Source organism: Aythya ferina (assembly GCF_964211825.1).
Source record: "Aythya ferina genome assembly, chromosome: 4".
In the NCBI taxonomy this organism is placed as follows: domain Eukaryota; kingdom Metazoa; phylum Chordata; class Aves; order Anseriformes; family Anatidae; genus Aythya; species Aythya ferina.
The window spans coordinates 40,198,617-40,224,429 of NC_140300.1; the positions used below are offsets into that span (position 1 = coordinate 40,198,617).

At 35.8% G+C, this 25,813-nt stretch overlaps 1 protein-coding gene across 1 annotated transcript in view; it reads left to right on the forward strand.

Annotated features, from left to right (window-relative positions):
• NAA15 (N-alpha-acetyltransferase 15, NatA auxiliary subunit) overlaps positions 1-25,813 on the forward strand; it is a 39,937-nt gene that overhangs the window by 12,192 nt on the left and 1,932 nt on the right. The window contains exons 2-19 of the mRNA XM_084518110.1: positions 2,014-2,098; positions 2,950-3,054; positions 3,740-3,897; positions 5,787-5,921; positions 6,082-6,235; positions 8,425-8,544; positions 8,925-9,020; positions 9,154-9,260; positions 9,684-9,756; positions 11,494-11,663; positions 12,336-12,488; positions 14,757-14,885; positions 16,804-17,017; positions 18,186-18,379; positions 20,481-20,589; positions 21,182-21,280; positions 22,008-22,151; positions 23,219-23,316. Of these exons, the coding sequence (XP_084374236.1) occupies positions 2,014-2,098; positions 2,950-3,054; positions 3,740-3,897; positions 5,787-5,921; positions 6,082-6,235; positions 8,425-8,544; positions 8,925-9,020; positions 9,154-9,260; positions 9,684-9,756; positions 11,494-11,663; positions 12,336-12,488; positions 14,757-14,885; positions 16,804-17,017; positions 18,186-18,379; positions 20,481-20,589; positions 21,182-21,280; positions 22,008-22,151; positions 23,219-23,316 (2,343 nt within the window). The remainder of the gene's footprint in view (positions 1-2,013; positions 2,099-2,949; positions 3,055-3,739; positions 3,898-5,786; positions 5,922-6,081; positions 6,236-8,424; positions 8,545-8,924; positions 9,021-9,153; positions 9,261-9,683; positions 9,757-11,493; positions 11,664-12,335; positions 12,489-14,756; positions 14,886-16,803; positions 17,018-18,185; positions 18,380-20,480; positions 20,590-21,181; positions 21,281-22,007; positions 22,152-23,218; positions 23,317-25,813) is intronic.

The window sequence follows — 25,813 nt, forward strand, 5'->3', positions numbered from 1 at the left end:
ACTCCTGAGCAGTTCAGAAGCTGTTTGGCAGGGGCTCATACCTGCCATGTAGAATTCCTTGTTTGTTTTTTTTTCTCATGTCAGAGCTGTCTTCCACTTAGCGTGCAGTATCCCGTAACTGTACAATATCCCCAGTTGGAAGGGACCCATGATGATCGTTGAGTCCAACTGTTGGCTTCAAGTGGGACCACCCAAAAATCAGCCCCTGTGTTGCATATCACCCTGGTTGTGTGGAGTTCTGCTGGAGAACTGCAGCGTGCTGGTAGAGCTCGGATCGCTTAACAATCTTCATAGCACCAAGACCCATTCATTAATTTTGGGGTTTACTCAGCTTCACTGTGGACGACTATCTGCGGCAATAAAAACCACCAGGAATTAGTAATAATTCCATTCTTGGCAACCAAAGGCAATAATAAAAAACTGCTGTGAAACATGCTATTAAACATATGCTGACAGTGTATTACTTGCTCCCTAATTACTGTGAAGTATTTTTCAGGTTAGAAGTGAAATACAGTTCTGGATGGGAATAATGAAATACAGTGGTGCAATTCTGGGGCGAAATACAGACAGAACAGTAGCAATTCTGGCTCTAGTAGGTTTTTCAGCAGGTTGTTCAGTTTGGCAGGCCTGGGTGGCCTCGTTCAGGAGGTACTGCCAGAGTGATTATTGTCACAAAATCAGTGCGCATGCTTCTCACTCACTCACTCACTCGCTCACTTTTCCTTCACTCTTAAGAAATTTAAACAGCATGAGGTAGGAGTTATCAAATCAGTTCCAGAATGGCAGCAAGCGTAATGAAATGTTGTGGAATATCTAGTGGAAAGCATCAAAACAGTTCTTGGTCTGAACAAAATTCTGTTTCAGAAATTCTTCGGATGCTATTTTTGTTCAGAAGATGGTGGAATAACTGTAAAGCTTGCTGACCCTGAGTTTCTAATTATAGCTCTCACATAGGGATTCCTGTTGTCCTGAAATCTTATTGCAAAAGTGATTAATTAATTATAAGTTCTATACAGTTATTATATGCATATTCACTTTGGCCTGTATGGTAGCTCCAAGCACTGGCACTGCAAGACCTGCGTACTACCATGCAGAGAATTGTTTCTGCACTGATAGCAGGCTAACTCGTCTGATTATTGACAGATTCTTGCTTGTTCCAAATGCTTCCCCTGTGAATGGGAGAGTAACTAAATACTGTTCTGTACTCCTTTAGTATACACACCCTGATTGTGATGCACCGTCTCTAACTCAGGCTTCAATTCACGTGATTCAAGTGCTTGAGTTACTGCTTCTTGTCAGTAGATCTTCTGTGATGAGAACTTGCAAACTTGTAAAAGAATGGGTGACTGGCACTTTGAGTCTTCTAAACACATGACCACATTCAAGGTCTGAGATGCCAGAGCATATACCATAGGCATGCGTCATCTGTGGGGCTTGAGTAACAGATTTATCACTTGAATTGGAATTTTCTATGTTACCGTTTGCAATATGGCAAGATAATGTTAGTGTATAACAATTTTGAAAGTTTGGATATATATGGGATCTGTGTGGTGTTCGAACTGATATGAGCGGTTGCTTTCAGAAGTGGTTTAAGCCAAGATCCAACGACTTTGTTCCCCATCCTGTATGGTTATAGGAGATGCCTGTGGTCTTTCTGTGAAAGATGGTTGAGCTACAGTGAGATGAATGCTTACCAAGATAAGTTATTTAGTAAGGATTGCTCATATGTTAAAGGAAAGTTGAATCTCTCTAGGCACTTAACATTTCCTGTGATATTGGATAAACTGCTGTATTAAAATATATATAAAATAAACAGCTCTACATTTAAATGTGTGTTCTCGTGGACACGCTTTTTCTGGTGACCAGAAGTTTTTAATTACAGGAAGGTAAATGGGGCTTATTAAAATATTAGTAGCTTTTCTGATTAATACGTTTTCACTGATGCTTAATTTCAGGAGGAAATACTTTCACTCTGAATATTTTGAATAACCATATTCTGTTCTTCTTCAACAGCGGTGTTACGAACATAAACAGTATAGAAATGGGTTGAAGTTTTGTAAACAGATCCTTTCAAACCCAAAGTTTGCAGAACATGGAGGTAAGTTTTCAACTGGTACGTCCTCACATACTTTAAGATAGAGTAATAATTTGTAAGCTTTGTAAATATATATACCATTTTATAGTTAACCATTGCTCTTAAAACAGATTTTCTTAAAGTAGTAAGAGCATCCAAAAACCTGCACCATGACAAAAGCAGTCTTTCTGCTAAGATTTGTAGTTTAAAGACTGGTCGTACTAGTAGTCATAGCCTGCCGTTCTTTATGCTGGCAGCCATTATAACATGGTGCAAGTTTATGAAATGTATATTGTTTAAATCACTTTTTCGGGGGAAATTATTATTTGTTCATGATCAGGAAGAAGTGTAAGACAAAAGGCAGAGGTAGATATATATTGTTCAGTCAACTTTGTGGTCTTGTTAGTTTTTCTGAAGGAGTAGTCTTTTTGGAAGAGAAGGAGGACAATGTTTGCCCCTTACTGTATTTTCAGTCTGTTTTTATTATCCGAGTTGAAACTTTTTCTGTTATCCAAAAACTTTCTTTGTGAACTAGGTTGGCACGGATGGATGTGTAGAAGTCTCAAAGTGTTGTGAATAGATGCTTGAGGGATCACATTAAAAGATTCCCTTCTCAAAACATTTGTAGAGCAAAAAGTTTTTAATGCCTTCACTTTTGGTAGAAATACTGAAAAAAAAAAAAAATTACTGTCACGTATGACATACTTAAGTGAATAATCTGTCAGTTTGATTTTCCATGTGAAAAAAATGCGAAATCTTGATGTTGATAATGGTGTCTAAATTTGAATGTATACTATATTGAAAGTTGATATTTTAAGCTTAAAAGCATATAAAAATGAGTAACTGATATTTATTTAATCTTTGTGTTTTTTTAGAAACCTTGGCAATGAAAGGACTAACATTAAACTGTCTAGGGAAGAAAGAGGAAGCATATGAACTGGTGCGTAGAGGCCTAAGGAATGACTTGAAGAGTCATGTATGTATCCTTTTTGAAATAGAACTTCCACTTATGAATGGAATTTTTTTTCTCTATTACTTGATTTATAGAGTAGCAACAAGAGCCGGTATGATTATGCTTCAGACTGGAATTTCAGAATTTAAAGTTGTGTCCAGTATATAACAGTATTTTGTTTAAGCTGTCTAACGGGCAAATGAGTTGCAGCTCTCCTTGCAGTCACAGTTAACTCAGGTTATTCTAGCTTGCGTTGTATATATTTGTTTTTATCATTAAGCTGCAACTCTAAACTTGTGGTGGGCCAAACTAGACTTTTAAGCACGTGGTTTGCTCTAAAAACAGTAGTTGCCATTACATTGATAGGTTGTCATATACATCAAGTGTTGGAAATGCAAGCAATACAGTTGTCTAATTTAAGCCCTTATTCAAAAATGTGTTTAAGCTTCGACAGTCTTCTTCAGAGATCCTACTACAATTTCCTCATCCAGTACGTGAAAAGTAGAGTTTACAGCATATCCATGTAACTGGTGAACTGTTCTATATTTTTAGTTTGCAGGCAGTTTCTTCTTATAGCTGAGGAAAAAAAAAAAGTAATGATAGTGATGACATAAAACGGCTTTAGAGCTTTTTACCAACTGTTCTGTCACTGCTATGTTACATATATTCTCTCCCTGCTCAAGTTCAGTAGCATCCTTAACAGAGTTTTCCAGGTTGGCATGTCTATGGCCTTCTTCAGAGGTCAGACAAGAAGTACGATGAAGCTATCAAATGTTATAGAAATGCACTGAAATGGGACAAAGACAATCTTCAAATTTTGAGAGATCTTTCTCTGCTACAAATTCAAATGAGGGATCTTGAAGGTTACAGGGTAAGTGTACATACTACATACGTTATCAGCTTCTAGGGAATTGTGGCAAAGGCCGCGAATTGTTTCATGACGCTTTTAAGAGGTATACGGAGTTAGACTGTGAAATCCAGCATTAAAACTGTGTGCTTGACACTTCATGAAAGTAAAAGCAGACATACAACTGAGCAATTTCTGTGAAGTATACAGACTAAGTCACATATTATACTATTCTTTTATCTCACTGTGGAATTGTTTTGCTAAACTTTTTCTCATGCTGCATAATCCAGCTGTAGACAATCCACGGTCTCTTTATTATTTACTTTGAGGGATTCCTGCATGTCCCGAAGAGTAGTGTTTTTCAGGCAGAGGAGTTTCAATTTTTTTGATCACTTTTTAGCATATCTCTTCAGTGGCCTCTTCTAGATGAGTGGCCACCAGTTTTCTCTCAGCAATGGTTGACAATACTAAGCAAGAAGTATGCTGCATGAAATGCCATATTTTGCTTCTTATCTAACCTGGACATTAGGACACAGCTTCCTCAAGGGCCACGCATTTCCTTACGTTTCCTGTCAGCTGTAAGATTTTGTATTGCTCACTTAAGATTAGTCTGAACAATTTTAGAAGATAGTTTTCTTTCTTACTGTGCCATGGAGGGATATATGACATCATAAGTATTTATAATTCAAACATTAATGAGTTGAAAAAAGCTTTAAGTATTTGTGTCTGGAAGCTTGTATGCTTTTAAGCTTACGTAGACAAGTGTAATAGGGTATCCCTTTTCTCTGCAATAATCTCTGTTGAACTTCAGAAGTTACCCAAGGGACTTAGGATAATATTTTATATCAGATTTCAATCTTTTCAGTAATTTAGAAATTTGACTCCTCCCTCACTGAGACATGGTAGCCGAAACTTAGCATAGGTGCCAAAAATTCGTTTGTAAATGTATGTTCTCTTTGAAAAGGTGTCTGGATAAATGTGATGACAAATAAATAATTAAGTATGCAAGAAACATGTTTATAGAATGCATTAAGGAATAAATGTTAACATGTTTCATTGTTAACATGTTAAATGTTAACATGTTTGACCTGCCAGTAATCTATGAATGGTCGTATACAAGTTTATGAAGAGCATGAAGAACTGGAATACAACTGGGGGGAGGGAGGGTATTTTTGTTGTTTTCTTTTTTGCTGTTCATTCTTAGCTTTAGCTTCTACATTTTATAATATCGTAAAGGATCTTCCTGCAGTCTAATGAACTGCTGTTACTATTTTTAGTTCTTTTTGATCTGTGCTTTTGACTGTTTATGCTGTTTAGTAAGTAGTAACTTTTTTTCTTAATTTTAAAGTATTTGAAGGTGTCTTCCAAAAGTATGTAACAAAACAAGTCCTGTCTTTTCTGTCAAATTAAAGCAGCGTAATTCCAAGCAAATCTGTTGTATCTTCCAGCTGTAATTATTTTCTGGCCAAAGAATAGGGATATGCTTGCGTGACCTATTTTGCATAACGACATTTCTAATGATTTAATATATATATATAATTTCCAAGGTGAATTGGAAACATCACTATATAATAAATATTCCTGCAGCTCAAACGAAAGCAGCTTTAATTTCATCCTGTTCACAAGCAGTAATACAGGAAAAGCGTGTATGTAAAACCTTAACAAAGTTAGTCTGACTCATGAGTCTTTTCGATTTGAAATGATGTAAAAATACACTTTTTTTTAAATTCAGTTGAGATCACTGTAGTGTTTCAAAGTTTCTTTTTTTTGGTTCAAAACTAATTTTTACATAAAGAAAGGTAATTTTTAATGACAGTCATTAAGTATCAGACCACTGAAGACGGAGTATTGCATAATGAATTCTGTACAGCTTCAGAATGAAGTCAGGAAAATTAATAGCTACTTTTTTGCAGGAAACAAGATACCAGTTGCTTCAGCTCCGACCAGCACAGCGAGCATCGTGGATTGGCTATGCTATTGCTTACCATCTGTTGGAAGACTATGAAATGGCAGCAAAAATTTTAGAGGAATTTAGGAAGACCCAGCAGGTAAGAGGAGAAAATGGAATTCTTGTGTGGATTGCTTCCTAAGACAAATATTAAACATTTCCTGTCATGATATGCAAACTTTATGCAGTGTTAGTCAAATGAATTAAATCCAAATACATTCTAAAAGCCTGAGCTTTCTCATGTGTCTTGTCCTGTGTAGACATCACCTGATAAAGTGGACTATGAGTACAGTGAACTGCTGCTGTATCAAAATCAAGTCCTCCGTGAGGCAGGACTAAACAAAGAAGCTTTGGAGCATCTTTGTACCTATGAAAAGCAGATCTGTGATAAACTGGCTGTTGAAGAAACTAAAGGTAATTACTTTTCAATGATACACCTAAATGCATGGTTATAAAATGGAATGCCTGTGCTGTCAGTTTTTTTTCATTTTTTGCAACTTTAATTTAAAAACAAATTAAAGAACTGTATCAATTCTGTGCTGTGTCTATCATATGCCTCTCCCAGGTAGAGAAGTCATCAGCAGAGTGCAGACATGCTGTTCTGAACCTTTTGAGCTGAGTGTTTTCAGACAGATGATTCTGAATTGTTCTGAAGTTGTTTGGCTAGTGTAGCCAGACCTGTGCCATCCTAGGATTTGATACTGGTCCTGACAGAGACCACTTGCTGTAAGGGCAGAATAATCTTTGGCAAAGTATAAAGCCTTTAATGATACTCAGTTGCTCTTAAAGTGTATGGAACTAGACCCTTTGGGTGGGCAACCCAATATAATCTTCTGCTGTTGGATTATAATAATGCTAGCATATAACAACAGAACAATATAGTATTCTATATTACATTCCATTGCTGAAATTGCAGAATGATAGAAGTTCATTCTTATGACTCTTTTTAACAGGTACAGTTACTTAAAGTCTGCCTTGTTCCTCTTCTGCATGATGCTGCACAGTACTCCTCTCACTGTTTATGTAAAACTGCCAACTTATCAAAGCTACTGTCTGTTCTTAGCCCACACTGGAATCTATTTAGGTGATTGCTTGAAGCAGAGATTTTTACTCTTATATTCATGTAGATATAGTAGCCCGCTCCCTGTTCCTGCTGGACAGTCTCACTGTTGTGCAAACAAACTACAAATGGACTAGTGACAATGCTATGAAAATTGTGTGGTATGTCCTCAAAGAAAGTGACTGCAGGCAGCTCTCTGCTGAATGGGTTACTTGGTTTGCATATGATTGTAAACAGGTGTTGGGATTACGTCGCTGCAGACTGTTTCTTCAGACATAGCATGGGCTTTTGGTTTTGGGGAAGGGGAGTTGCCTTTACAACTTATTTGAAAGACTTTTGGCATATTGTGTTCTCAAGTTTTTGCTGAAAGTCTGAAACGTGGTTTTCAAACAGGACCCCCGCAAAAAAAAAAAATCTAGTGAACTACTGGGGGGAAAAAAAAAGGAAATGCTCTTTGCAGTCTGTGCACTTTCAGTAGGGTACTGCTGTTGTGTTGTTGGTTTCAACTTAGCTGCAGTCAGATGCCATAGAAAAGCCTGCTAATAAATGAGTGCTGTCTTTAAATTTCAAGTGTGTGTGCAAAAGCCATTATGGATGGAATACAGTTGAGAAAACCCGAAAATAGTATTGGCATTTGCCACCATGGTAAAAAATGATAATTTCCACCTAAGAGGAATAATTTAAGTGTATTTTACTGCAGGTAGTCCCCCAGCCCTATCTGTGGGACAAGGTATCTTTTGATAAAATTACATGTTGGTTGTATGGCATAGAGAAGAGTTAACACTGACTTTTGCATTTTGCTCTTGAAACAGGTTAAGAAAATCTTAACCTTAATCTAGAATGACACTGTTTCACCTCTTGTGTATAATCTTCTAGTGTGTCACATTTACAAATATCAAAGCGTTGTAAAGTGTAATTTTCTCCTTTGAGATAGGAAATCTGAATTTTGTTCCAGCTCCAGCATCAGGGAAGATGCCAAGTACAGTTAGATCCAGACTTTAGTTTTAGCCATTGTATCTTGTAATGAATTATCATTAGAAGGAAACTTGCTTGTAGAATCTTGAGAATTTGTTAATCAGATCAATGTCTTGATTTTAAAACATTTAAATTAGTTTTATGAAATATCAGACTGAAGAACCATTCTTTTATTTGCAGCTCTGCAATTGCAGTTTGGTTTTCAAGATGCTATACACATGAAATACCGTGTACTGCTTTTAATTGCCTTCTGTAGTAAAAACTGCGCTTAAAGTAACCAGTCATTTCTGTAAGTGAGAAAAAAAAACATGCATCTTGCTTTTAACATTAAATTTTCAAGTAAGTTTCAAGAGTTATTGACTGAGTTGTGGGATGTTACTTTAACTGCACCTGTTGTCAAAGAAAAGTATCTGTCAGCTAGTTTGTGGTGCCACTTTGATCATTTTTTCCTAAGAAGTTAGAATCTACATGGAGTCAAGGATTATCTAATCTTTCACTGTAGAGTAATTAATACTATACTGCTTCATTCTTCTGTTACCTTAATTAAAATTTCTTAAATTTCACACAGGAGAACTCCTGCTTCAACTTGGCAGACTTGAAGAAGCAGTTGATGTCTACAAAGGATTGCAAGAAAGAAATCCTGAAAACTGGGCCTACTACAAAGGCCTAGAAAAGGCACTTAAACCAGGTAATAATTTTATATATTGTAGTAAGCAAGCTGTTTCTGCACATATCTTAATATTATGTTATGGGTAATAGAGGTTTTGGAAAAACAGATGTGATTCTCCTGAAGGGTTTTCTTTGGTCACAATTTTAGCACAGTGTTAAGACAAGAATTCTTTTTAAGATGAGATGCATGCAATTATAACCACAATTGGAAGAGGAATGTAAGGATACTGAACATTTGAAATCATTTCTACTGCAAGTGGAAATTAATGTTCTCTAGGAAGTATATGCTCATTAGATCTTACATTCTGACTCTTCTTAACCAGGTCTAGTGATTTCCCTCATCTCTTTTCCCCACTTTCCCATCCTGACAAAAAAGTAAACTGTAAAATTCTGTTCCAGCAAATATGATGGAGAGGCTAAAGATTTATGAGGAGGCCTGGACGAAATACCCAAGAGGACTAGTTCCAAGAAGATTACCATTAAACTTCTTGTCAGGTAAGTGCATCTTTGAGCAGGTAACGATCAGCACTTGTGTTTCTTAGATGCTAGTGTTTTATCAGCCAAACCAGCCTACAATTGATAAGTAATGTGTGGTAAAACAAAATCAACAGGTCTTTTTCTTCTCAAGGTGAAAAGTTTAAGGAATGTCTGGACAAGTTTCTAAGGATGAATTTCAGCAAAGGTTGCCCACCGGTCTTCAATACTTTGAGGTCATTATATAAAGACAAGGAGAAGGTAATATTCTTTTATCCAACTTTTACATTATCATTTTGATCTATTACAGCATGATAGTAGCGGTTACACACTAAAGAGAGCAGCTTTTTTTCTTCAGTGCTCACTATGTCTGCACTGCTGTTTATTCTGTTCTAGTATTTTTAGAAAAATCAATCAGAAGCGTACATAGCCTTTTGTGCCTAGTTTGTAAATGTAGAAAACTAAGATTTACTAATTAAAAGATGCACTTAAAAAAAACCCTTAAGATTTACTAATTAAAAGTGAGGGAGAGGTGGAGAGAGACTGAGTACATTCCCATATGTGTTGCAATTTAGGTTATTGCAAAATTTTCTTACCAAGAATAACTAGTCTGGGGAACACAAAGTAGCTGAAACTGAGATGAAATACCATCTTGCTTATAGTTTTTTTTTTTTTGTCTTGTAGGTGGCAATCATAGAAGAGCTTGTGGTAGGTTATGAAACCTCCCTAAGAAGCTGCAGGTTATTTAACCCAAATGGTGAGTGCTAAACTATCTTACTTCATGGAACTGGTGCCTGGTATAAGCATTGTAGGACCATTCAGAGGCAGGGACTCAGTGGAGAGTGACGAAATTTGAATCATGTTTTTATTCCTGTTCCCAAAACAGAACCAAACCACAATCATCCTTAGAAGATATTTCAGCTGTCAAATTTTAAGTCTGTACACATGTATCCAGTTATCATTTGTTTTCCAGTTTTGAGTTCAGATGTTTTATTTTCAAGGCTTGAGTTGATCAATGTACAGGAAATTGTCATTTGAAAGCTATGTTGTAATGTTTAGTAGCATTGTCAAATTGTAGCATTGTCAAAAATGAACTGATACTTATTTGATGTTTCCTACTGATCTGGTAGGACAATCTACAGGGTTTCTTTTGTTTGGAGCTTGCAGTGAGGTGTTTTGTCTGCCTTGTGTGGTTTTCTTGTTTGTTTGCTTGGTCTTTGAGAGATTTAAAAAACAAACACTACCTTGTCCATGTTATGGCTCACTACTGTTTTTGTTGTGAGTTGTGGTTCTGCATGTATTGAATCAAACCTTCACAGTTTCCTCTGTAGTAGTTTTATGATGTTTCGTTAGTTATTAGCTTAATCACGTTGTAATGGAAAGTCTCCAAGAAAAATCTGCATAAAATATCAACAAAAGATGGTTTTGAAGTTTTGGTAGGTGGATTATAATGGTGTAATAATGAGGATAGTAAGAATAAAAATATACATTTAAAACTTCATGGAATATTTGTTGTTATTAAAAACTTTTTACTGAAGTTGTAACCAATTATTTCCCTGCTTTGCAAAAATAATTTGATTCTTCCTTATGAAATTGCTTGTTAAGTTTTTGTTTGAGTAGATAGCTTACTATAATTTCAATTAAATTTTTGCTTTGATATTAAATTTCATTCAAATAAACAACATTCTTCCACCTTAAAATGAACAAATGCATATAATTGCATTTTTAGTTAAGTAAACTGAAGAACCAGAATCTTCTGTCACGACCAGAACCCCCATGCCCTTTTCCCCCACCCCCCCCGCAAGGCGCCTTTGCTTCATATTCAAAATTAAGCAGCAAACTTAACTTTAAGGCTTCAGTAGTACTGTGGGTTGCAAGTTTTCTCTAGCTTTGAAAACTGACTTGTGCATGGCACTGTTTTGTTGGATACACTTACATGAGTAGTGACAATAAATCTGTCAAAGGTAGAGACAGAAAAGCTTTTTAAAGCTGTGGTATGGAACAGACATTTTTGTTTGAAAATACTCAAGTCTGTGGACTGAAAAAGTGTAAATGCCGAATGTACTGAAATGCTTTACGGTGTTAGTGTGCAACCGTGGTGTTCAGCAGAACTTCTTGCTGTATCCCTCACCTAAAATTGTGTTCAGTGCACTCTGTGCACTGTGGTTCTGCATTTCGGGCTGCCCTGGCTAAGGGGTTAGTTGGACCAAAACGCAACCATCTTCTGACTTGCTAACTCATGTTTCTTTTCCCTTAAAATCATGGTGTGAGAAGGGAAGAAAATGTGCCGAAGTCTTGTCAAAACTTAGACTCAGAAGTTACTTACCTGGACCCAGGAGTTCAGAAACACTCCCAGGTCTGATGTGGCAGCCTGATATAGAGGCAGAATTAACTTTAGTGGCTATATGTGTAGTTCTTTGTTTGTTCATTTTTTTTGTCATGTTATTTTAAAAAAATGAACCAAAAAAATCTCCTTCTGATTTTCTTACTGTAGATGATGGTAAAGAAGAACCTCCAACCACTTTACTCTGGGTCCAGTATTATTTGGCTCAACATTATGATAAAATTGGACAGCCATCCCTGGCTCTAGAATATATAAATGCTGCTATAGAAAGTACTCCCACTTTGATAGAACTGTTCCTTGTGAAGGCAAAAATCTATAAGGTAAGTTTGGCTCACTCTTAGTGATCAGAGATTATTCTTTTGTCATGCTGAAAGACTTTTACACTTGCTTACATTTCAATATTTTGGATGAAACACTGAAGTGCTAAGCTTGTTTTAAAGACATGTGAAGAATCCATGGAAAATGTTGTAATGAATATTAGTGTGTTCTGAAAGAAGGGTATTGGTTATCTGGTTTGACTTCTTTTAGCGTGCATGAATAAGCCCTCGTGAAGATTTTTGAAGTCAATAAAGGACAAGCTTACTGCAAGATGTAGATTATCAATTTACAATTATTTTCATATTAAAGATCACTCTGATCAATTTAGTTGGTATTTTAAATGTCATCCACTTAATATTACATGCACACCCTTCTTTTCTTAACTATTTAAAAACAATTTCTCAACTGCGATATGGTATTCCATCAGAATGGGATAAACCGAAGTGGTTTTAGGTATTTTCAGGAAAAACTTCTAGTGCCAGAAGACCTGTAACTCCATAATGATGGAAAGTAGTTACTCTGCTTTTTTTCTTCAAAGATCTGTTACTTTCCCGAGAAAAGCTATTTATAAAAATAAGTCTAGAAAATTAACTAGTTATATTAAACAGAGAGTTGGTCTACTGTACATGTTTTATATCTCCCGAGTCTAATTTTCATTTCTGTTTGTTTATAAGCATGCTGGAAATATTAAAGAAGCTGCAAGGTGGATGGATGAGGCTCAGGCTTTGGACACAGCAGACAGATTTATCAACTCCAAATGTGCGAAATATATGTTGAAAGCAAACTTCATTAAAGAAGCAGAAGAAATGTGTTCTAAGTTTACACGGGTTGGTTGCGCTTAACTATAGCTCTTCTGAATAATGTGGGCCTAATCCCTTATGGAATATTTTTTTAACTTTCCACTCGCCTTTATTACAATCCTTAAGTTCTGTTTCAGAGCAAAAATGGTTGCTTGCTTTTACTAATGGTAGTTGGTATTACGGTTTGAATTACTAAGCATGATTCCATAGCATTAAGTGCAAATGCAACATTAAAACCTGGATTTGATTTCTTTTGCCACGTAGGAGAAATACAGGATGCCCTTTCAAGAGAGAACTTTTTTTTTTTTGTTAGAGTTCTTTGAGTTTAATATTGATTCTATTGGATACTTGAGAGATTTGATCAAGCAGCCTGTCTTTCACGTTTTAACAGTAATATATTAAGGCTAGTCAGAATTCTCTCTTAAATAAATTCTCTGTGGCTTCTGGGTGAAAGGCATTCTGAGATGTCCTTCTGTGAGCAAGCTTTCACCCCCAAGGCTATGTTTAATAGTGACGACACGAAGCTGCGCATTGTATCTTTTTTTCTTCATCTGCTTACAACCAATTAGTTGGCAGGGAAAAAAAACTGATGCAGGAAATTAAGTAATCTGTGTAATGCAGTTTTTGTCCCTGCAGTAACCTATTCTGATAGGTGTGGTGGTCTCATAGATTAGTTAATTTTTTTAATTGAGTTCTCTTGCTGTTGTTCTTTCACAGCTGGAAGTCAAAATAGTTCAGTACAGTCTTTACAGAATATTTGGCAAATGATAGCTTTTTTAATTCTGGCAGTATGAGTTGTGTGTTGCTAATGGGAGGGAGGCAAAACACTTTTGGGACCTTCCTGCAAAGTAAAGTTGTTTTTGCTTGTCCCAATTTAGTCTTTGTTGAAGACTAAGAAGAACCTGGAGTAATGTAGGTTGAACAGGGGATATTCATAAGGGGAAAAGGAAAGATTTTTTTCTGAAATGGTGAGTGGGTGTGTGCAGGCAAACAGGATGGGGTTTAAGAAGGAAAAAAAAATAAATATATGACCTCAGTGGGTTTATGTGGAGCTGTTGATGCAAAATTTCTTATGAATCCAGGTTAATTCACTCTCACAATGCCTTAAGCATTTTCTAGACGATGTCAAAAAAATAAAAGCAAGCATCCTGGTTGCCCCGAACTGAACTTTAAAAGCATGATTTGATGATGCTGCACTTTGTAATCTTTTTTAAACTCCTTTTGATCTTACATCTAGTGCTCAAGTGCAAGCTTCATAAAAAATAGAAATTAAAGACCTGAATTAAGCATAATGAAAATGAAATTTTTTTCTGACTTCTAGCTACCCAGCTCAGCCTGGTTTGAAAACTGCCGTTCTTTCTCATTTGAAGCATTCTCCTTACCCTTCCTTTTGAATATTATCTGACTATTATCTGTCGCTTTCCCAGCTTTGGTTCTTGGCTGATTCTTCAATAGCTTGGTTTTTGCATGATCACGTTTGCATGATCATGAACTCTGTGAATAGCTGAGGCTGACATTAAGCTTGACAGGTATATGATAAGTTCTACAGATGTATACAAGCATGTACAAATACCAGATTTGAAAGAAAACTGTAATTGTTTCTGAATTAGAAGTGATGAAAGCTACTAGTACTGCTTTGCTTTCCCATCACTCTATAGGGCTAATCCCATAAGAAATACCTATTGTTTCACAGGAAGCACTATCAGTTACTTCCATACTTAGCTTGATCAGGAAGTCTCTGGAAGACAGATTGGCAGTTTTAGGGGGAAAAAAAAATCCTGCAGGTGTCAGTGTCATGCCGTGTGATAAAATTTTTCTGTAATTTCTCTTCATGCTGCAATATGTTATACTTGCAAACCATTTTGAAAACACTGAGTGAATGCATCTCCTATCCTAAAGATGAGGAACTCTCACAGTCATGTGGTGACTACCTGGCTATTAATTGTGTCCTTGAGTCTTTGAAAAAGTGAAACATACAAGAACAGTTTTCTTCAGCTTGGAGTCATGATTAATGAACAAAGCAAGTTCATCTTGTTCATTGCTTGAAGCATTGTTTAGGTAGAGGAAATAGAAAATTCAGTGGAAATGCGGGACCACATATATGAAGATGATACAGTAAAGATCAGGACGGAAGTGCACAAAAGGGCCAAATTAAGGAATGACTTTATGGCATCTTCTAATTTTCAGGACTACAATTTTGAAATTGGTCGTTATTTTGATGGCCTTTTTATTTGTACTTTTAACTGGCTAACAAATTGAGATTTTTTTTTTCTGTAATGCTGTTTTTGCTTTTAGGAAGGAACCTCGGCAGTAGAGAACTTGAACGAAATGCAGTGCATGTGGTTTCAGACAGAATGTGCGCAAGCTTACAAAGCAATGAATAAATTTGGAGAAGCACTTAAGAAATGCCATGAAATTGAGAGAGTATGTATCTAGTCAAACTGGCCAGGTTGGAAAACACTAGCTTACGTTTACTGTGCTAATATGTTTCTGTTCTGAACAGTAAGAGTATACTTCGCATAGATTCTGGAGAGATTTTGTTTCTCATTGGGTGCTGGGAAGCTGATTAAATTACATTTTCTTCTAAAACTGACATTGTAAACCATGCATTAGGTTATAATAAGTATTTCAAAGATCCAGGAAAGAACAGAAAACAGTAAAAAATAAGCTTACTTTTGGTAGAGTTCATTTTAAAAATAGACAGGTATTTAGGCAGAAACCAAGAGTATTTGTATTTTAAGTCCAAAAAGATGTTGGCTGAGCTAAGAAGCCCAGCCTAAAAGTAAATGAAAGATGTCACCTGTCTTTGAGGGCCACAATAAATGTAATAAAATAATATTCTCTCCTTTAAAAAAATGAATAAAAACTAAGCTACAGGTTAAAAGAAGCTATTAGAAATATAGAGACTTCTTAATGTAAAAATTGTTTTCAAAAACAGGGGAATAAAACCTCCCTGCACATTAAATGGAGATTTTTTTTCTAAAGGTAAGAAATAAGATAAAATGTTTGGAAAGCTTACGTTTAAAAAACAAAATAACAAAATAACAAAAAAAAAACCTTTTGTTTTTCAAGCACATAAGGGTCTAAAAACAAGACAAGACATTTGAGGTATAAAAGAAGTACTCAAAAGGAGGACTTAATAGGAAGCTACACCTCTTTGCAAATGCAGACACTTAACGAGATTTCCGCAATGATGCTTATCAGCTGGCAGGACTAATTACTTCTCAGAACAAATCAGAAAAATGATTCACAAACAGTGGTCAGGCCCATATTTTATTTGCTCAAATCCTTTGCAGAAATCTGTGTAAAATCCTTTGAAATAATTTGTTTAAGAAACTGCTAGTATTGCAATTTGCTGTGTGTACCAGAAGAGGTTTGTAGATGTGGAGTTGACTTCAAAATGTTTTTGACAGTCGTCCAAGGAATTAAGTCAGTGTTTGATGTATTTACTAGATTAATTGATGAAAGGTGTAGTAAAGATCAGAAGCAAGAGATAAATCTGTTGTATTCAGAAAACATAACAAAGCTTTTGTAAGGAAAAGCGTTGCCTCTTTAATCTTTAGGAGGTGTTCTGCATTTCAGAAATGCTTTTGATGTCAGCTTTCACATGAGGGAATCTATGCTGTCTCAGAAAAAGAAGGAAAGTTGATTTCATTGATTTGATTAGCTGGTTCATGACTGCGAAAGCAAGAAAAGGACAAAAAAAGACAGTTTTTACGAGGAGTTTAACACGGAGACTCTTGGGGTCTCCCTTGTTTGATGTATTGATAAATGATCACAGAAAGGAAGTTAAGGACTTGTGATGTAAAGCGATTAAAAACTGTCTGCAGAAAGCTTTAGAGAAGCAAGTTGAAGAGGGGATTGACTTTTCACTCTTTCTCAAAAGTAAGGGGACTCTGAGTGGCAATGAGGAAGCAAAAAGAAGTACTTGGTCATATCACATGTGATTTAAGTGTGGAGTTCATTGCTAGGGTACTTAATGGAAGTCAAAAGTATAAGCTGAAAAAAATTAGCTGAGTTCATAGAAGAAAATTTGAGTGCCATTTAAGTACAGCAAACCTTTGAGCTGCAAATGGTCAGAGGATAGCTACAGTAAAGAGGTTGTGGACTGGATAAGTTTTGATTCTGACCTAAGATGCCATCTGTTCTTTTCACCATTGCTTTTTGTTGTTTTTCTTTTCTTTTTTTTTTTTTTTTTTTATTAACTCATGTTTTAAAAAGACGCAACAGTAGTCAAACAGTATTCTTCTACTAAATTATTACTTTTGGAGGGGGGGAATGTGCAAAGTCAGGGTTAGTATCTTGCTGTTAATACTTGCTAAATAATGTGATGTTGTGTTAGCATTTTGTAGAAATCACAGATGACCAGTTTGACTTCCACACGTACTGTATGAGGAAGATTACTCTTAGGTCTTATGTGGACTTGCTAAAACTAGAAGACGTGCTTCGACAACATCCGTTCTACTTCAAAGCAGCACGAATTGCCATAGAGATATATTTGAAACTTCATGATAATCCCTTAACAGATGAAAATAAAGAACACGAGGCTGATACAGGTATTGAATCCTTTATTAAATATATTTAATATGTAGTTTCACTAGTTAGTGGATGTACTATAAGAATACTGGGCCTTCATAGTTGTCCTTTGGAAGTTTTTTATAATAACCAAATAAAAGGTTTTTATCACAACTCAAATGGTAACTTGGAGCGGAAGTAAAAGTAGATGTTCTACTGAAAGCTAAACTGAAACAAGTTTTTATGTAGGTATGAAAAATAATGCTTTTTTTTTTTTTGTAGTGAAAATTAAAATTCATAAGTAAAAACAGATTTGTGTTATGGAATGGCTGAAAAAACATTGAATTCTCGTGGTTGCTCATCCATGAAGTAACAGATAGCAGAAAGTGTGCTTGGAGTGGCTCTTGCTGGAAGAGAAAAAAAAAAATTGCAAAAGTATGACTAGCTAGCACCCTACATTTTAATCATCTCTTGCTATTAATGTAGAAAGCGTTTAAATCCTTAGTTTTTGGGGTTTTTTTGCTCATCTTCTGATTGGAGAGCAACTTACGTGATTATGGCTTGGGGCACCTCAAATGGTATGAATAGAGGCTGTTGAATGCTTAAAGAAAAATTTGTCAAGTTTTAAGATTTCCCATCTCAGTTCATTTGCGTGGCTTCAGGTTCACATGAAGATGAGTAGAAGTGTAATAGAATTTGTTGTAGCTGCTTTCATTTGCTTTTTCATTTAGTTCTCTATGCTTTAATTGGAGCAAGGAGAGGATCTGAGTATGAATCAAATTTAATATATCTCTAGGGCATTAAAAGCAAAACTGGAACCATCTACACTGAAATGTAACCGTTTCACACTTTTGTTAGATCATTTAATATGTCAGATGTAACACTTCTGTTGTGTAATGCCAAAGGAAGAAATCAATGTGTATTGGTGTGCACTTTTACTCCTGGCATTTGTGAAGCCATGTGATAATTACTTTGCCCTGCCCTCAGTTTGCTGTAGTGTACTAATCCTTATTTTCCTGATTTCACATAGGAATTTAATTACAAAGTAGTAGTGTAAACAATAAAATGTTTCTAGTAAACAAACTTTTACAAATGTAGTGGCAGCATTATTAGTTAGTAGGCACAGTTTGAAAGAAACGTTGATGTATCTGGCAACAGATTAACATTAGACATCAACGTTGCCTGTCTTTGCCCTTTGTGTGTGTACAGCAAATATGTCTGACAAGGAGCTAAAGAAGCTACGAAATAAGCAGAGAAGAGCACAGAAGAAAGCACAGCTGGAGGAGGAGAAGAAGAATGCTGAGAAAGAGAAGCAACAGAGGAATCAGAAAAAGAAGAAAGATGATGATGATGAAGAAATTGGAGGACCGAAAGAAGAACTTATCCCTGAGAAATTGGCAAAGGTGCTTTCTAATATTAACATTAAGCAGTTGTAGAAATTTGTAGAAAAGTTACTGTGAGCATGCAGACAGTTTGAAAAACATTCAGATAATTATTTTGTGTATGTCTGCTTTTCACAGGCAGCCTTTAAAAAAAACTATTTTCTAGGGATTGTTGGGGTATACTTTCAAATGTGTAACTAAATCACTGCTTTTATGCCTAGTTTTGAAAGACAGCAATTGAAGTCATGGACACTTGCTACAGGTGAAATAATTATCTTAATGTGTGGATAGCACCAACTTGCTGACTATACTAGCTAGCAGATATAATTATTTATATTCTGTATGTAACATTATTACCATTGCACTCTTTATGGCCCATATCAATTTTACTTATTAAGCATAGACATTCTGTGGAAGAGGAGACTTTGAGACATTAAATGGTTTAGCAGCACTTATTTGCATTTGTTTTGAAAGTGGAAGGCAAAAAAGAATAAAGAAGCTATTTAGAAACAGCAGTGGACTAGACTGAGGTGGATTTTGAAATTTGGATTAAGACTTGTAGAGATGGATAAAGGAGAAGTATTGTTGTGATGGAAGTTGTACCTGGAATAAGTGGGAAAGCATTTGAAAAACCAACTGGAAATAATAATTTCTACTCATGGTGATATAGTATTCAAGTATTGATGAATATTGCACATATAACACATTTCTTCATATTGCACATATAACAAATGTTACTGGTTCTTGGGGGGAATCTTGCCTTGAAAGGTGAGAGTGGCTTTATAGTCAAGAAGGAAGTGACTTTAAAAACTTTACTATTTGCTTGAGAATGTTATCAGCATTCCTGTAGTTTAGCTCATTGGTTGCAAGAAGAAGCACTCTCATTGTGGTGCTAATTAAGATCAAAATAGATTGGAATGTAATGAAATGGAGCTCTGGAGTAGAAGATGTCATGGGATATCCCAGGAAATCCTAGGCTGCCCTATATAGATTATAGGGAGTAGTTGCAGTTGTATAATACATGCCTCTGGCAGATCTTCCCTAAATACATTGCAAATTTGATATTGGAACGTTGATCTGGAGAGCTTCAAATACAGTTGGTTCCCAGGGCTGGAAGACCATTTTTGACATAGTTGGTCACTTGCAAACAGTTTTCCTGAAACAGCAGAACCTCAGCTTCCTTGGTGGATGAAAGATAGCTTTGGCATTGAGGTCATAGCTTTGAAATCTGGTTTGTTTTATGTTTCAAACAGTTTTAAATGCAGATTTGTGACTGGTTTATGTGAATGCTTAACAGCATGTATAAGCCATGCAATTTTTTAATGAAAACTGATGGAGTATGTGATTAGCAGGATCTATGTAAGGTGTTCATCATTGTCTTCACCAGTTACTTGCGCAGTGCAATGAAGCGTATTGCTTCAACATTCTAAGCCCTGTGGGCAGGCAACAATTAAATTCTGTATCCAGTTCTTAGAGAGTAAGTTGTGTTCACAGGGCATTTCTTGTTCTAATTATCCTCGGCCTCTTAATGCAAGAGTTCTGTCTGTAAAGAATCCAGGTACAGAATTGATTTGCATTAAAGCCACCCATTTACTGTGTTACGCTAGTGAAGACCCACTGACCATTATCAGTATCTAGTTGCTTCTCGCTTGCCATTAGTATCTTAACTGGGAATGTTGCCATGGCCTGCAGCTGTCAGGAACCCACCTGCAGCTCACTTTAACAGACTCTGTCAGGAGCATGAAGCAGTTATTTATCAACATTTTGGGCCTGTGTGTGTAGAATACCATAGAGAATCATACTGTGTGTTACAACGCAGGTTCAGCTGCAATGGTTACTGCTAATGTGTGATAGAAGGCAGAGATGTATCTTTCTAGGAAAATGTGATTTGTAACCACCGCAAACCAATTAGAATTGACAGTCTGTGTTTAGACACCAATATTGAGTGAAAGATGCAGAGTTCGAAATCTAGCAGGTTCTTGTTAAATTATTACATAATTACCTTATGAGAGTAACTCCCTGATGTGACTCAATCAAAAATTCCTAATTCTGTTGTTGGAGAGTTAGTTCTTAGTTTTAAGCTTTGTAACTTAGTGTTGTGTGTCCTTCCCTGAATCTATAGGTTGAAGCACCTTTGGAAGAAGCCATTAAATTTTTAACACCTTTGAAGAATTTAGTGAAGAATAAAATAGAGACACATCTCTTTGCCTTCGAGATTTATTTTAGAAAAGGTAGGTGAGAAAGCTAACAAAATAAAGCAATTGTGGTTTTTCAAGTTGTATATTAGCATTTGAGTGAGCAGTGAGATGTGAGTCATCAGACTGTATAGAGACGCATTATTTCATTGGACCAATGCTACAGCCATGAGAGTTCTGTAACAAATCAGAAGTTTGAGCACTTGGTGATTATCTATTTTCTTTCGTGTGTAAGCCATAAGACTGTAGAACCAGTTATCCCAAATTGCACTTGCCCTAGTTACTTGTTTGTATCAATAGTTTGCAGAACTACATGCTGTAAAGTGGTGGTGTGTGGTTTCTAATGAGTTTTTTTTTTTTTTTTTTTGAAGTACTTGTTTTTTGAATTTTTGGGGGATCGGTTAAATACCATGGTTTGAGAACTATATATGTTGAAATTTACTTACCAGTTTAACAAGTTTATTTCACTGGTTAAATAAGTATGTGTTAGAAAAAATGATGCAGTAATGCAGTACTCACCTTTATTTTGTTCTGATCACTCTGATTTCAAACACAAGATATTCCTGCAACATACTGCCATGAATTTCAGCTACAGTATTTGACTATTTGCCAACACTTTCTTTTCCAGAAAAGTTCCTTTTGATGCTTCAGTCTGTGAAAAGAGCCTTTGCTATTGATTCCAGTCACCCTTGGCTTCATGAGTGTATGATTCATCTCTTCAGCAGTGGTATGGATCTGTTTGATATATGGCTTGATCTGTATGTTTCCAGATGATGCCTAACTACACAAAAACATGGATTTTTAGTATATGTACTGTTAGCACAGTTAATTCTGAATACCTAATAATTTAGAAAGCTTTTTAAACAGCTGACTTAGGTTAAATATGCTTATTATGACTGCAGCTGGATTTAGTAATTATTTCAACAAGTATCAGTCAGTTTGTGTTTTTAAAGCTATGAGCAGTATGGTGACCTCCTAAAAGAGTTGAGTCAGTGCAGAAAATGGAAACTGCTGAGCAAGGAATGCAGCTTCTCTGCTCACAGCCTGTAAGTGTGTGAGGAGAAAGCCTAGAACTGTGTCCTCTTTTGCTAGAATGTTTTTCTCCTTTCCTATGCCCCAGAGGTCACCCTTCTTCTTGATGACTAAAGACTAGATATATTTAAGAACAGACTTTTATGATCTCAATCTTTGAGATAGGCTTTAATAGACTTTAATCAGCAAGGTGGAAAATGTATCAGAGTAAAACAGCCTTGTTTTTTTCTAAGCATCAGAAAACTGTTGCAGTTAGGCTTTCTCCAACCAATCCCACTTACTTATCTTTTTCTTATTTCATGCATCTTCCTTTGAGATTCATTTTCTTCAATTATACTAATAACTTAAACATGACAAAATAATAGTGGAGAGTAGATTTTACTGTGATTACTTCTAGTAACTTTTTTTTTCCAATTCAATAGTATCTGAAAGTAAGGATCTGCCTGATGCGGTTAGAACAGTGTTAAACCAAGAAATGAATCGGCTTTTTGGAGCAACTAATCCAAAGAACTTCAATGAAGCTTTCCTTAAAAAGAACTATGACTCACTACCACATAGGTTATCAGGTATGTTGCCTTTAGCCTTTTTTTGCACAGCTTCTGTATTTTCTCTGCCAATCTAGCAGAGGCCTCTCAATATCTGCACCAGTGATGTAAAAATTACTTGTTCTGTCGGGAATGCTTTTCCTCTCCCAGTTTTTTTGTGACAACATCAGATTGTCTTTTGAGCTTCTTTCATTTCTTCTATGTGCTGCTAAATTACAAGTTTTTGGACGTCTCTGCCGTGTTTTAATTTCTGATATACATTAAATGCGTCATAAAACTGTAACTGTATTTAATGCATCTGTGAAATAGATAGTCTAGTATGTGAAGTATTATTCAGACTTGCAGAGTTTTCTAATAAATGTATTTGAAGAGGTTGACTGCCAGATGAAAGGTGTTGAGTGCCCAGCAAGACAGCTAATGCTCAGAGCTCTTGGTATGCCTAACGCAGGGAGCTCAGTGCTGGTTACCCAACAGTTACCAGAGGCTGTCTGTCAGTAGCAATTGCATTACAGTATTGCAGTACCACATGGGAAACAGGATGTAAACCACACTGGGGGGCAGTGTTACTGTTGTGTCTCAGTCACCCTAGACCTGGCCACAAAAAAGCAGTGAGTTTATTCTTTGCATCTTTTCTGACATCATGTCCCTTCGGCTACACCTTTGCTGTGGGACTCGGAGCTGTGTCCTGGTTGTGTCCTGTTACTGTATTATAACAAGAGCTCTGTGTGCACATCTGTTCTGTGCCCCAGTTTCCGTGTGAAGGAAACGTGAGCACTGGTGCCAGAGGCGACTGGTCTGTTGCAGCAGGTCTGATTTGTTACCTTCACTGCACGTGATTCCAGAGGATGCTGCAAAATGCAATATAGAAGTGGCCTAGTTGTTTCAATGCTTTGTCTAGCACTTAGGAGAGTAGCTTTAAATCTACTATTAACTGCTCAGGTATAAAACTTTTTAATGCTCTGAGTGGTTCCATTTTGAACTACAACTTTACAGTTCAGTATTGCCTCTTAATCATACTGTCTCTGTATTTGCTTATACTACGCTTTTGGTCTTCCATTGAGTGATGAAGTTTATTTTTCTTATTGCAGCTGCCAAAATGATGTACTATTTAGATCCTTCAAGTCAGAAAAGAGCGGTGGAGCTGGCAATGACCCTCGATGAATCCCTCATTAACAGAAATCTTCAGGTAACAGTTATTTATGAATTGTAAACTATTACTACTTGTGTATCTATTTAAGGTTATGCAAGCTATAGGTAAGAGGAAGCTTAAATGGTTGTTGCACCTTATGGTAAGGAGTTTGAGTTGCCATGTAAGAGAAAAGGCTCTCAGTTTCGTCTGAACTGAAACATTTTCTGTTCTTTTTGAACATTTTAAATAATGTAGTTTTGTCATAATATGAAAATAACTAGGTAGCAGCAGAAATCATGTTATTGCCTTAAGCAGTGGAAAAGCTTATTAAACATTAGAGCATGCACACAGTAAAAGATGCTCGCACTCCCTAGTAAGGAAAGGTACAGTCTGTCAGAGCTTTAGCTGTTATACAAGTGACTGTTCACAGGGAAAAGACTGTGATGTGGGAGTAGCTCAGGCTATGAAGGTTTTCCAATTGTTCTCCCAGAAAGCTGTGCAACTTCTAGTTTTAATAAAAGGTGTGTATGCACATTTTGATCTTAATATGTAGATAAATAAAAAGCTCATTAAACTTTGAAGCTCTGCTCCATGTTGGTAGTCATGGGATTACCCTCCATAAGCCACCACCACTCCCCTTCCTATCCTTTCCTCCCCCTCTTTCACCTTCTTCTGTGGAGGCTACCAGTCCTGGCTTGCAATTCAAAGAATTCAAAAGGGGGTAATTTATTTATTTTAGTGTCTTCATACATTCCTTATAAAGAACTAAAGTAAAGATGTTTTTTTTCTTCATATGATAGTACACTGGCAGAACCTTAGCTGATAAAGCAAGCAAAAAGAAATAGTTTCCTTTTTCTATATAATATAATACTTTTTAAAGTATTATATTTAAATATATATATTTATATATATATATATATAATATATATTATATATTAATAAACATGTGTGTATTATATATTAATATACATTATATATACATTAATATACATTATACGTGTATATTAATATATATATTAATATACTTATATATATGATAAATATATATTTTGTATATATATATAATAAATATATAATACTTTTTGAAAGTATTTCTGTATCCCTGTCAAACCATTTCCTTTGGCATAAGGAAGTGCCAAAGCACTTAATTAATAGAGACTCCTTCACAGGCATTGCAACCTGTAGTACACTGCATTTCTCTCAGTTCTCCTGCTGTTTTCTTTCCCTTTTTTGCTCTTTACTTCTGGGGACTTGAATTTTTTAAATCTACTGCAAGTAAAGTTGGTGAACTTTATGGTAAAATTATTCTTATGTGAGTAAAAATAAGCCTTTTCCAAAACACATTTTTGGAAATATGATGTGTTCAATAGAACTTTATGGGGAAGTATTTTAATAGATTATTTTGACAAACGGGAGAGGATAGGGTTGAGAAACGACAGTGTCATGACTTCTAAGCTTGCTTAGAATATAGAGGATTCAGGTCTTTTCTCTAGCTGATCTGGGAATGGGACACAAACTCAGATCTTATACACACTAAATGCATATTTAGCACCCTGTAAACTTACTTTTTGTTTTTTGTTGCTATTGTCTGAATAGTCTTAAACTATTTAAGATAGAATATAAATAGATTTAGAAAAGAAAAATAAATTACCTTCAACAGCATTTTTGCATGGTAGCTGTTTTTTTCTTTTTCCTGAGAATTGGACTGGGGAAAGATTAAAATGTAATCAAAAATAGTTTGTGGTTTTGGAGATGTTATCTTGTTTGGTAGGACTGTAAGAACCATCTACTGACACAGCAGTGTATAAAATCACATATGCAGCATTATGAGAAAATGGAAGAAGTTCGATTTAAGCATTCTTGATGCTAATGTAAAGAAGCAGTTTGATTTCTACTAAACTTCTAAATGGAAAACTGGAAGTGCCCTAAAAATACGGGAATCTGAAGGAGTCTGGGCATTTGTTGAAAGGCATTCATGAGGAAAGAAATTGCATTTCATTTTTAGTGGAGATCAACTGTCTCAGGGCGCACTGCAGGCATGTATCTGGATACATTTGACCTTCTATAGACACCAGAGTCACACAGAGCTCAAGTGCAAGGGGAAAAATGGGCTTGCTGAAGAGAACTTCAGAAACCCATAGCAGGAGGACAAGTAGTTAACCTCAATACATACAACAAATAAAAGCTGTAGTAAATTTCAGAGGATTGGAAAAAAAAACAAAGATACAATAGCATGTGAGGTAAAGGATGTTAAATGCTGATGAGCTTTAGTGAACCTCAATAACTAGCTCAGTTTCTCATGTTTAGAATGCAAATTGAAAACAAACAAACAAAAAAAAAAAAACAAGAAGTCTTTTTCCTCTTCTAATTTACAAAATGGATATGAAACTGCGGATATTTGTGAAGGATGTGAAAATAACCAAATTGGCTCAATTTGGTAATTAGTCACACACCAGTAAGTCATACTCCCTTAAATGTTAAAAATAAATAAATAAATAATTGTGGGATATAATTCCACAATCATGATTCTTCTGATTTCTGTCTGAAAGCACAT